The following is a 12,110-nucleotide window of genomic DNA, read 5'->3' on the forward strand; positions in this document are numbered from 1 at the left end:
TGAAAGCGCCATACACACAAACAATCACATAAACACATATAGCTTGTGAAGGAAGATGCCAAGGGGGCCTTGAGAAGGCACACACACACACACACACTATGCCTCATACAGCCGTACAGTTTAATGCTGGCTTTAGGCCACTCTCAAATATGTCTGCTATGTTCAACACACAAAGCTGACCTGAATTCATATCCTCCTCTCACCAGAGAGGAGTGGAGAGGGAGAGGAGATGGGGAGGGGGGAACGAGTGATTTGAAGGGGCTGGATCAGGGAGAGAGTGTCTTCACATGGTGTGCAGTTTATTTTTCTACCAAATGTGGTGAAAGGATGTCAGGAGGGAGGTATGGGGCGAAGGAGGGAAAGAGAAAAAGAGGGAGAGGAGGGAGAGGAGGGAAGGAAAGCTCAGAGGGAGGTGAAAGGTTTGACAAGACATGGGGAACAAACTGGCTCTCATCCTGTTCACAAATATTTACAGTGAAGCACTCCTCTTGCAACAACGGACAGTAAATTCTGTCATTTTATGACAGCAACAGAGGGAGAGATCCAGAGTGGGCTAGGGTTCGAGAGCTTGGAGGGTTAGGGTTCGAGAGCTTGGAGGGGCCTGCATCAGTTTGGATGTGCTTGCGTGAGAGCATGCCATGCTTGCGTGAGAGCGTGCCAACGCGCGTGGAAAGTGCTCGTGTTCTGACATCCGATCTTCCTCATGTCACCGTCCACATGACACAGTGGAGGCAAGGCTCCTGTCTCTTTGATCTTATCCTCCAGAAGTCCTCACTGTGTTTCAGTACACCAGACAGTGAAAAGACGGCATTACTTATGCCTAGCAACACCCACCCACCCACACACACACACACACACTGCACCTGCACTTTACATGCTGCACTGTTGCATTTGCAGCCCCACCCAGCTTTAATGATCTCAGCTGCCGTTAGTCTGGCTCGGTGCTGCTCAGACTTGAGTTGCCTCTGGGTGAGGGAGGGGGAGGAGGAGGGGGAGGAGCTGACCTCACACGCTGACCTGTGCTTGTTTTGAGTGTTTCTTCTGCTGGAGGGGGTAACCTGATCCTGGAACTGTGATGGACCAAGTGTCTTCTGAGCCTGCAGGACAGGGAAGGACTGGCTCATACTGGTCTGGCTCTGAGGTATTTGGAGTAACGTGTCGTTACATTTCAAGTCAACATGACATAAAAAACCTATACATACATAACTTGTATGTATATATGAGAGAAAGAGAGGGAGTTTTTTTGAGGGAGTTGCATAGAGCAACTGACTGACAATGAGTAGAACCAGCTGGATGTGTGTGTGTGTGTGCTGGATGTGTGTGTGTGTGTGTGTGTGCTGGGTGTGTGTTTAACAGGGAGCAGGTGCAGGGATCCCCTCTTTAATGCTCCTGTTTAACAGGGCCCTTCCTAGATGCTGCCTACTGCTGACCTCGCAGTACAACTTGATGGAGTGGGCATAAGCAGGTCATATTGATAAAACCTGTTTTTATTATACATGTGTACAAGTTTCATCCTCAATATGTAGCTCCATAGAGCTGTTCTATAACCAGACACACACACACACACACACACACACACACACACAAAGAGAGAAAGACAGAGTAGTATGTTGTTGTTGTGTACAGTATTCTTGTACGGCCCAGTGGATGTGCTGAATGGGGACCAATAAGGCCTTCTTTGTCAGGAATAATTGGAACAAGGCCATTGGAGTCGGTTTGTTAGCCAATTAGGAAGCTGCTGGAGTGACCGGCTCCGCCCTGGCATGGACTGGAGGGTGACCCCTCTGACCTTTCTGAAGGACAGCCCAGCCCTCCTGACAAACACACCCGCCCTCCACTTCACACTGCTCTTCTAAACCTCTTAACCTCTCTCCTCACCTCTTTCCTCTCTCCTCTCCTCTCTCCTCACCCTTCTTTTCTCATCTTTGATCTACCCCCCTCCCAACTCTCCCACTCTCTCACCTCTGCCCTCCCGTCCCCTGTTCCCTGTCCCCAACCCCATCAAGGTCCTGTCTGTGAGGCCAGACCTGTTCCCTGTCCCTATCAAGGTGCTGTCTGTCCCGGCCTGGACACTCTCTGTTCCTGATTCAGGGGTTTTCCTGGCATTTTTATTTTGTTGGCACTCTGTTAAGAGCTCACAGTCTCTGCTTTGATGCTTGATTCTATAAGATCACTGGAATGGAGCAAATATTGACTCCAACTGACCCAGACAAATCACTGCTCCTCCCACCCCATCTAACTCTCTCTCTCAGTCCCCTCCTCTCTTGGGTCACTTCCACAACTCCTACTGGGAGTGCATCTATCCAGGCAGTCCACTAGATCACCAGTGACTCGGGTTTGTTGTAGACCCACCTCCACGTGGCGTACTCTGTGTGTCATGAAAACCCAGACAAACCCATTCCCCAGCACAGCACAGCCCCACAGCCCAGTTCAACCAGGGCTGGTTAGCTGGAGCACTCTGGCAGTGGAAGGGTCAGGGCACATGGCCAGATGGCCCCCAGGGAGGTGGGGGGGTCGTCTGAGGGAGAGAGGGAGGAAGGGAGGGAGGAGGGAGAGAGGGGGGAGAGAGGGGGAGTCCTGGTATGACTTATCGCTCCCTGGAGGTGGAACAGTCGTTACTCTTTGCAGCAGCTCGAAACCAACAACAGATCGACAGTTATAGACTTCCCCAGACACCGGGGTACTGTAAACTGTGACATAGACACACACATGTTCCCTCGTGTGTGTAGTGGTCACTGTTTGATAAGGACATGTAGCTTGAGGCTGTGTTCAGCTGTGTGTGAGGGCAGGTCTCCCTGCTCTGGGGTCTGACTGCGATACTGGAGGGAGAGGGTGAGAAGGAGGAAGCAGAAAGAAAGAGATTGTGAGAGTTGGAGAGGTGCTGGGCGGGGGGGGGGGCAGTAATGGCCGGGCGGGGGGGGGGGACGTGACACAGCCCAATGGCTCGTCATGGCAATGACCACTAGCTAATTGCACTCGCTGATAGACATGGTGTTTGGGACAGAGTCATTACCATGTAACTGAACACACCACACACACTCAAACTCTTACGCTTGTATATCGTCAAATAAATTCCTAAACAACTGCATGTGTGTGTGTGTGTCTTGTGAATGTGTGTGTGCTTATTCTGTAAAGTCCTCATCGTTCTCAGTAATAGAAATCACATGTCATTATGACAGACTGTAAGTCTTCTGTTTATAACCTAGTCTAGGCTTTAGTTGTCAGCTTAGATGCTTCTTTGAAGCAGTTAATCTCCATCACCATCTCTGTGTTCGTGTTGTATGTCTGCTGTCCAAGAAAAGCAGCCATTCCTGGGAGAGTTACAGTAAAGCCCTATATTAGCTCATGACCACAAACTCAGCCCCCCTCTCTCCCTCCTTCCCCCCCTCTCTCCCTCCTCCCCACTCATTTTCTGTATATTACTCCTTGTCCTCTTCCTCCTCACCTCATCAAACCTTTCCTCTCGCATCCCACACTTTATTTCGCATTCTCTCTCTCTCTCTATCCCTTTTTTCCTCTCTCTCCCTCTCTTTCTCTCTCTCTCCCTCTCTCTCTCCCCCTCTCTCCCTCTCTCTCTCCCCCTCTCTCTCCCCCTCTCTCTCCCCCCCCTCCCTCTCTCTCTCTCTCCCCCCCCTCTCTCTCTCTCTCCCTCTCTTCTGCTCTCACTCCTCTCTAGTGTTTCACCTCCCCTCCACTCCTCCAGCCTGTTGTTCCTCCCTTCCTCCCTCCATCCTCCCCTCTCCTCTGGGCTCTCTGAGTGGTGATCTCCCCCTAAGATTGTCATTAAACTTATTGCAATTCCTCCCATTGGCTTCCGAGCTGATTTTTTTTCAAGAACTTTCTATTCACACACACACACACACACACACACACACCCCACCACACACACACCACCGTGACCTGTCACACCCCTCTCTCTTTGATGTGGTACCTCTGGGGTCCTGTTTGGTGGTTTTTCAGACCGTCAGCCCCGGGCTTCCTCATCCCCCTAAGGAGAGTATGTTAACTGTACCATGGGGTCTCCTCTCTCTGGGAATAAACAGCGATAACAAAAACGTGTTAGGGTTACACTCCACTGTTAGAGATGAAAGAGAGTGGAGTTATGTGTTTGAGAAGCCCTCAAAGTCTAGATCAATCTGCTTTAGAATCATTTCATCAAATACTTTATATCAATCATTCATCACCAGTTTGGTGGTTCAGGATGCTTCATTGGTGTTGTTGCTCGGCTTTAAGGCCAGGGGGTTTCTTATGGCATGTTTGCTGTTGTACAACAACAAGGCTTATGTTTTTGGGGCTTTTGCGTGTCCACCACAGAGGGCTCTGTTGCCAGAACCTGCCAACTCAGAGCAGTTGTCAACAATGCGCAAATGATTACACTGATCAGAACAAGTTCGCACAATAGAGCATTCTTGTGTAGGATTGTGCAACTGAGAAAGCGGCTCTGAGTTTCAGTGTAATTATTACTTACAGTCGGTGCCTCCGGTTGTGAGTGTGAGTGTGTGTGTCCGAGAGAGAGTTTCGTACGCAGGCCTGTGTGTGATGGGGCTGTCGGTGTTTTGTAGGGTACATATGTGTGTGTCAGGGCGCGAGACAGACAGAGAACCAGAAACTGAGAGAGACTGTTGAGAGGTGCGTGTCCCATCCTCTCAGCCAAACCTCTCCTAGACGTCACACCAGCTTATTATAGGAACAACGTTGTCGGGTATAGGACAGAAAAAAAAATTGGACCTTCCCCTTTCTCCAAACTCCGGGGCGGTGAGTGTGACAGATCGAGGAGGACAGAGAGGGAGAGACAGAAAAAAAACAGAGAGAGAGAGCGCGCACGCGAAGAACCCAGCACCGCAGCACAGCGGTTTCCTCACCGATAGGAACGGACTATAGCAGCCTGGCTGGTAAAGACCGAAAGCAGCTTATTGATCCCAGGACAGGAACTCCTCAGAGTGATCAGAGTGGTAGTATGCGGGTCGGCGTTTTGTTCAGGTGAGTTGTTGAGAAAACCACGCTGACCCAAACAGCCACAACCTGTGGGTTATTATCCGAAATTGCCCCCCAGTTACCTCGACAGTGTTTCGTGGGGATTCAAGTAACTTATGCTACAAAGTTGCCGCGATGTTCAATGAAAGGTTGTTGTAGTAGTTGTTAGCGTAAAAGTTGAAACCACGCGACAACCCTAACCCTGCACGGCGGGGTCGGAATCCACCCTGGGGCTCGAGGTAGGGGCGAGCTCAGCTCCCCCTCTCTGCTTGGGTTTGGGAACTTTACCCCGTTTCCTTTCCGGTTTCATCCCTTCGGGTCTTTGCGTTTAATCTACAATGTGCCACTGTAGCAACCAGCGCGAGAAACGTGGACGCCGTGTAGGGGGTCGTTATTACGGCCTCAGCGGCTCTGTTGTGTGGGGCTGCGCGAGACCTTTGTCTGAGTTTTGGGGATAATTGTTTAGTCTAGTGTGGGGAGAGGTCCTGAGACCGCGGCGGTGCACCACACTGGGATGACGAGACCAATTACAGCGGTTGCATGTGGCCTGTGGATTTGTGATTGTGGGGATGGTTTATGGAATTGTGGTGGGTCCGTGGGCTACTGTTCATGCATCAATCTGTGGTTTGTGTCAAGCACATGGAATCATGGTCACGAGACGACAACCACATCCAAACCCAGAAGCTCTCCTCCGCGAGCGCCTGGTTAAACATGATGATTGTAGATGTGTGATCATGGTTGGATATAAATGTAAACCACATCCTCGTGGTGTGGACGCTTCAGGGAGATGCTTGGAAAACATGGGGTTAGCACCGATTAGTTTGTTAACACCTTCTCGGCATTTCCAGATTGATTTAGCTGTTTACTTCTGACCCTTGAAAGGAAAAACAAACTGTTATGTTGAGGACTCGCGCGCCTGCCTGGGAAAGAACGAGACATGTGTTCCCAAATGCAGTTATGCCGCTGGAACATTTAAAATAATTTCCTCCCAAACAGCCTGATTCTAACAAAATGTCCTGTCATAAAGTAAGTGTTGAGTGTTGGACCTCTGGACAGGGTTTATTTAGGCCACCTTATGTGAATCGGTCTGGTCTGGAAAATACCAAATGTCACAACTTTTTAGTTTGAATTTGTCATTTAGGAAACTATTCAACAAAATTCATAATTCCTGGATTTTCCTATTCAGATCCTTATCTCCCTACTAATCTCCCACTTTGTCACCTCTCTCTCTCTCTCTCTCTCTCTCTCTCTCTCTCTCTCTCTCTCTCTCTCTCTCTCTCCCTCTCTCTCTCTCTCCCCCACTTTTTCATCTCTCTCTCTCTCTCTCCCCCACTTTTTCATCTCTCTCTCTCTCTCTCTCTCTCTCCCTCTCTCTCTCTCTCTCTCTCTCTCTCTCTCTCTCTCTCTCTCTCTCTCTCTCTCTCTCTCTCTCTCTCTCTCTCTCTCTCTCTCTCTCTCTTTACAGGCTTTGTGTGTTGTGGGGGTTTGTGGTCGTCACATCCTCCCTGACAAAAGCTGTGAAGAAAAAGGTAAGTTGTCTCTGTAGTTCTCTCTGAGGGGTCTCTGTCAGTGCGTCCCAGTGACAGACAGCCTAGCACACAGAGCTGGGTCAGTCCTGGTCTGGGTCAGTCCTGGTCTGGGTCAGTCCTGGTGCTGGGTCAGTCCTGGTCTGGGTCAGTCCTGGTCTGGGTCAGTCCTGGTACCTTCTCCAGGGAGTATGGACACACACCCAGTCCCCAGTCTTGTTCCACCTAAAGGGGAACTGAACATGCTTAACAAACACACACACACGTTTTCAAACACATAAAAGCACATGCACGTGTCTGACACATGCACGTCACACACACACATGTTCTCATGGTGTTCCGCTCATACTGGTACTCAAAACAAGAGCTGGATGAAGAAGTGGAGCAGGGTCTCATGTTTTGGTTGTTCTGAATGGAAACTTTTGTTCAACTCTGGTTGGCTGCTCTGCCAAACAGGCCAATGGCTGAACACACACAAACACACTCAGAGTTCTGAAATGTGAAGGGAAACATTTATACAAAGCCGCAAAGAGAAATGCATCAAAGCTCGTTCAGGCTCACAACGTGTACACACACTCTCACACTCACACACACACACACACATTCACACACGCTGCCGCAGCAAATCTCATAATGTCACCTGTACCAAGCCAAGGGTGTCCTGGCCAGCTAGCCAACTGTTTCCCTTGTTAAAGCGCTTGATCCACCAGTGGATCTCTACCTGTTACAGGGTTCACCTGCAGTGTGTGTGTGTGTGTGTTTTCAGGGGACAGGCCGGAGGTCCAGGCAGGTGTTTGGAGCTGAGCCCCCTGAGGGGGTGTGGTCTCCGTGGGGGGAGTGGTCAACATGCTCTCAGAGCTGTGGAGTAGGCGTGGCTCAGAGAACCAGGAAGTGCCTGCCTCCACCTCCTCGCCAAACTCCGCCCCTCTCCCACGCCCCCCCTAACTGGGGCGGCTCTTTCCTGTCCTCCTCCTCTTTGTTTACTCCTGGGGGGGTCGGGGCCCCCGTCGCGTCGGCCGGTCACCCCTACTATCCCCCTCGTTACCCCGGCAACCAGCCGGCCCAGCACGGGGGAGGAGCCGAGCCAGAGAGACAACTTCCTCCTTATTATTCCCCTGCTCTCTCAGCCAATCAGAGTCCAGGATTGTCTCTGTACCGTGACACGCCTGTAGCAGACGGGGAAGGAGGCGTGTCCAATCCAGCTCTTCCCTTCCACCGGCCGGAATTCTCAGCTGCCAATCAGGAGCAGCCGCCAGTGTCTGTCTATCGTTCACCACCATATCCTGTTGCTCCACATGGCTACAACCAACCAACACGGATCTCTAGGAGGCCGGCCAATCCAAGCACAGCGAGGGGCGGTGGGGGAGGTAACAGAAGGTCAGTCTCCACCAATCGGGAGGCTTTGCCTGCCAGGAGGTGAGTGTGATTGGTTAAAAAGCTCAAAGGAAGGGGACTTAACTAAGACGTTTTATGAGGTTTTTCTATGGAGGGGCTGTTGTTGAAGCCTTGCATAGCTAAGGCATCACCGAATGGAGTTCATATGTTAGTATGAGTCATGGGGGTGTGCGTGTGACTGTGTGTGAGTGTGTGTGTGTGGGGAGTGGTAACACCACTCCTATTGGTCCTGCTGATCTTTATCTACTGTGTTTCTGTTCTTTATCCTACCAACATTACCCTCGTCAACACACAAACTCCCACTCACTCCCTCTCACACACACACAGTCCCACTCACTCCTCACTGTGTGTGTGTCGTAACCTCTCTATCTCCTCCTCTCTCTCAGGTCCTCCTCCATCCGTCCTGGGCAGTTTGGGTACGGCAGGGTTCCCTTCTCTCTACCGTTACACCGGCCCAACCGGCAGGCCCGCCACACCGCCAACGGAACCGCGGCAACCCCGGGAGCAGACACGGCCGCTGATGTCGAGGACACGGACGGAACCGGCGAGGACGAAACGGAGAGGGGCCGGGCGGAGAAACAGAGGGAAGGAAGGAGGTCAAGAGTGGAGGAGGAGAGGAGGAAGGAGGAGAGGAGGGAGGAGGAGAGGAGCACAGAGGAGGAGGGAGGTACGGAGTCACCGGCTGAGGGGTCAACAGCTGCGGCGGTGAAGCCGGTCAGGCCGGAGCGACAGACGGACAGACACCTCCACACACACGCTGCAGCGGGGCGAGGGAGGGCAGGGGACAGAGGCCCGCCTCAGTCACGTCCTCTCCCACCCAGCCGACGAGCGTTCGACTGGCACACGGTCACCGCCCCTCCCCCGCCTCTCCACCCCCACTCCCCCCCCCTCTCTCACCCCTACTACTCCTCCCCCCTCCACCGCCCCGTCCCCCAGCACAGAGAGAGAGAGCCCCAGTCTGGTTACAGCCCCCAGGCCCCGCCTCCCCACGCCAGGCCCCCCCAGCCCAACATCTACCCCCTGCAGCGCTCCCAGCCCCCCCACCTGGGGCCCGAAGGGGAGGGGGGCTCCCCCCAGAGCTACAGGTGCTCAGGAGGAGAGAAGGAGTACCGCAAGTGCTTCTCACAGGTACGTCACACCTGGCCTCAGCCCGCACTCTCACATCTACGTGTCAGATGGTTCCTCACTAGAGTTCTCCTTCCGTTCCTCAGCGTTCGAACCCACAGTCTCCTGAATGCTTTGCTCATTCCTCATTTTGTTAGCTGGAATATTTACAGCCTGTACAGTGCTTGCCACAGTGCTGAAATGGACTGTTGGGTAGAAGTGAGCTGTAAAGTTGGAGGTCAGGTATGTGTGTGTGTGCGTGTGTGTGTGGCTGTCTTGTGATAGGTAGATCATTCCCCAGCTCCAACAGTAGTCTGTTGTGTCTGGGCGCTCATATGGAAACTGTTCCCCTTCTGCTCCAGGACGTTTACTGTGTGTACACTGGGTGGGCATTAGAATGGGTGTGTGTGTGTGTGTTTGCATACGCATTTGTCTGTGTGTTTATGTGCACATGCGTAGGTTTTTAACGTGTGCGTGTGGGCACAGGCAGTTCCTGTCTGTGTGTGTGTGTGTGTGTGTGTACACATGTAGAGGTTTGTGTGTGTGTGTGTATTGCAGCGCCAGGCCTGTCGCTGGGCCTACATGACTCGCTGTGATCCCTCAGAGCTGCAGCGGTGGACTGAGCTCAGGGACGCAGGGAGAGACACACCCGTCAGTCCTGATGGGTCCACAGCACGACCCTGCTGCTGGAGCAGGAGGAAGGGGGCAAGAGGAGAAGTAGAAGGTGGAGGAGAAACAGGTGGGGGAAGAGGAGTTGGAGGAGCAGGAAGAGGAGGGAAGAGAGAGAAGAGGGAGAGGTGGAGAAGGAAGGAGGAGGGAAGAGAGGAGGGAGAGATGGAAAAGGAGAAAGGAGGAGGACAGGGTACTCTGGGAACTGATTCCACACCTGTGTCCAAAAGTGACTTTGAATTTAAATCCACAGGAGTCTAACTACTCCTGTTAGGGTGGTTTGTTTTGCTCCTACTGGGCAGCTTTGAAGTCAGGCAGCAGCCCTGAGCCTCGCTGACAGAACACTGGGTTTGCTTCCCGTCTCTGAGTCACAATTAGTCTCCGGAACTGAAACCTTACAGTAGCACTCTGTTTGTTTCTGATTTCACCTAATGAAGATGGGCTGTCATGTTCCATTGGAATTGTGTGCGTGTGTGTGTTGGCATCTATGGGGGACCTTCTGGATATGTCAAGAGTTTTTGGAGTGACATTTGTGACTTTTTTTCAGATGTAATTTTTTTCAAAAGAAAATGTCAACCTTTCAAAACCTTTTTTACAAATGTTTTTTCGAAAATATCGATTCTACCTTTCAAAATAAATAAATAATCCTATTTTTTTTTCTCACAAAAATATAAAGAAGTGAAAGTCAAAGGTTATACAGCTCCTTCATATATGTGTCGAGTGTGTGTGTGTGTGTGTGTGTGTGTGTGTGTGTGTGTGTGTGTGTGTGTGTGTGTGTGTGTGTGTGTGTGTGTGTGTGTGTGTGGAGTCCAAGGGGGCCTCCAAGGGACAGCTTTCTGGTTGTGTTCAGAGGTTTTTGAGTGACAAGGTTGCACAGCTGTGTCTCAGTGCAAGGTCTTATCTGAGGGAGATAACGAAGCGTGATCCAGATACACACACACACACACACCACACACACACACACCACACACACACACACCACACACACACACACTCATCTTGTGGAAGTAGCACTTGAGTTCAGGGCCAGGTAGCCAGGCTGTGGTCCTTGACTTCTCTTCTGTTTAGACTCTGGCAGTGTCTCTACCTCCCTGTCCGGTGTGTGTGAGTGTGTGTGCGTGTGTGTGTGAGAGAGTGGGTGTGAATGTGTGTGGATTTAGTCCTTGGCAGAGGGCACAGTTTCTGTTTGCTCTGTGTGGCTCTAAGGTAAACCCTGTGATGATGGGGAGACACCGTGTGCCAGTGTATGTTTGTGTTTGCGTGTCTGTGCTCTGCCTGTTACAGACTTGTGTGTTTATATGTGTGTCAGTATTCCCTAGTTCACGTCCTAACATCCTGTGTTTTAGAGTCGTCAAGTGTCGTGTGTGTGTGTTTACCCGGTTGCGTAGAAGCAGAGGGGGAACCGAGAGAGAGGTGGAGGAAGCCAAAGGGGGATGAGGGGGGTGAGAGGAGAGGGGGAGGGGAAATGACGCGGTTAAGTAGTAGTGAAAGCAGGCAGTGTTTTTAGAAATGTGCTCCCAGAGGTGAGGGAGGGGGCGGAGAGGGGAGCGCGGCATGGCAAACAGAGAAGGGACTGAAGGGGATGGCAGAGATAGAGAGAAGAGAGGCTTGACATGAGGAGAGGGGCACAGTGAGGGAGGTCTGGGGACAGGGTCAGATAGAGAGGTCACAGAGAAGAAGAGAAGAGGGGATGGAGAGAGATAGGGGACAAAAGGGAGCGAGGGAGAGGGGGTCAACAGGAAGAGGTCTGGAAGCAGGCAGCAGAGAAGGAGAGGGGTTTATGGGAAGATACACGAGTAACGAAAGAATGAGAGGGAGGGAGGAATAGAGGGTGAGTGTGTAAGAGGAGAGGCTCATCACAGGAGGGAGAGAGGACGAGAGGAAGGAATTTGCGGAGAATTAAAACGAAGGAGAAAACCCAGGAAAAGAGAAGTGAACTTTGACCTGAATGTCAAACTGAAACGCACCGCGTGAGACTAGTGACACATCTCTCTCGGGCTTCCTCTCTCTCTTCTCTTTTTCTATGTCTTTCCCTCTCTCTCTCTCTCTATCTCTCTCTCTCTCTCTCTCTCTCTCTCTCTCTCTCTCTCTCTCTCTCTCTCTCTCTCTCTCTCTCCCTACTCTGAGTAAATATTTACTCAGTAACAGCCAGCGTCACACCACACAACAAGCAGAGAGGGCCAGGCCAGAACAGAGCAGCCCAAACCCTTTTCTGTTTCTAAAACAGTTCAAATGATGGATGTGTGATGGATGTGTAATGGATGTATGTGGTGGATGTGTGATGGATGTGTTGTGATGGATGTGTTGTGATGGATGTGTTGTGATGGTGTGTTCTGATGGATGTGTTGTGATGGATGTGTTGTGATGGATGTGTTGTGATGGATGTGTTGTGATGGATGTGTTGTGATGGATGTGTTGTGATGGTGTGTTGTGATGGTTGTG

At 51.4% G+C, this 12,110-nt stretch overlaps 1 protein-coding gene across 3 annotated transcripts; it reads left to right on the top strand.

Moving 5' to 3' along the window:
- The first annotated feature begins 4,363 nt into the window (after positions 1–4,363).
- adamtsl4 (ADAMTS-like 4) lies at positions 4,364–9,742 on the top strand. Of its 3 annotated transcripts, XM_047014486.1 has the most exons (5): positions 4,393–4,980; positions 6,440–6,503; positions 7,267–7,916; positions 8,282–9,023; positions 9,107–9,226. In XM_047014486.1, exons 1-5 carry the CDS (start codon positions 4,958–4,960, stop codon positions 9,155–9,157), a joined length of 1,530 nt encoding a protein of 509 aa, XP_046870442.1. In that variant the 5' UTR covers positions 4,393–4,957; the 3' UTR covers positions 9,158–9,226. The 3 variants fall into 3 exon arrangements, with proteins under 3 accessions (XP_046870441.1, XP_046870440.1, XP_046870442.1); XM_047014485.1 differs by having other exon boundaries at positions 4,364–4,980; positions 7,267–7,877; positions 8,282–9,742; XM_047014484.1 differs by having other exon boundaries at positions 4,376–4,980; positions 8,282–9,740.
- The last annotated feature ends 2,368 nt before the right edge of the window (positions 9,743–12,110 follow it).

This window comes from Hypomesus transpacificus, unplaced genomic scaffold (assembly GCF_021917145.1).
Source record: "Hypomesus transpacificus isolate Combined female unplaced genomic scaffold, fHypTra1 scaffold_251, whole genome shotgun sequence".
Taxonomy (NCBI): domain Eukaryota; kingdom Metazoa; phylum Chordata; class Actinopteri; order Osmeriformes; family Osmeridae; genus Hypomesus; species Hypomesus transpacificus.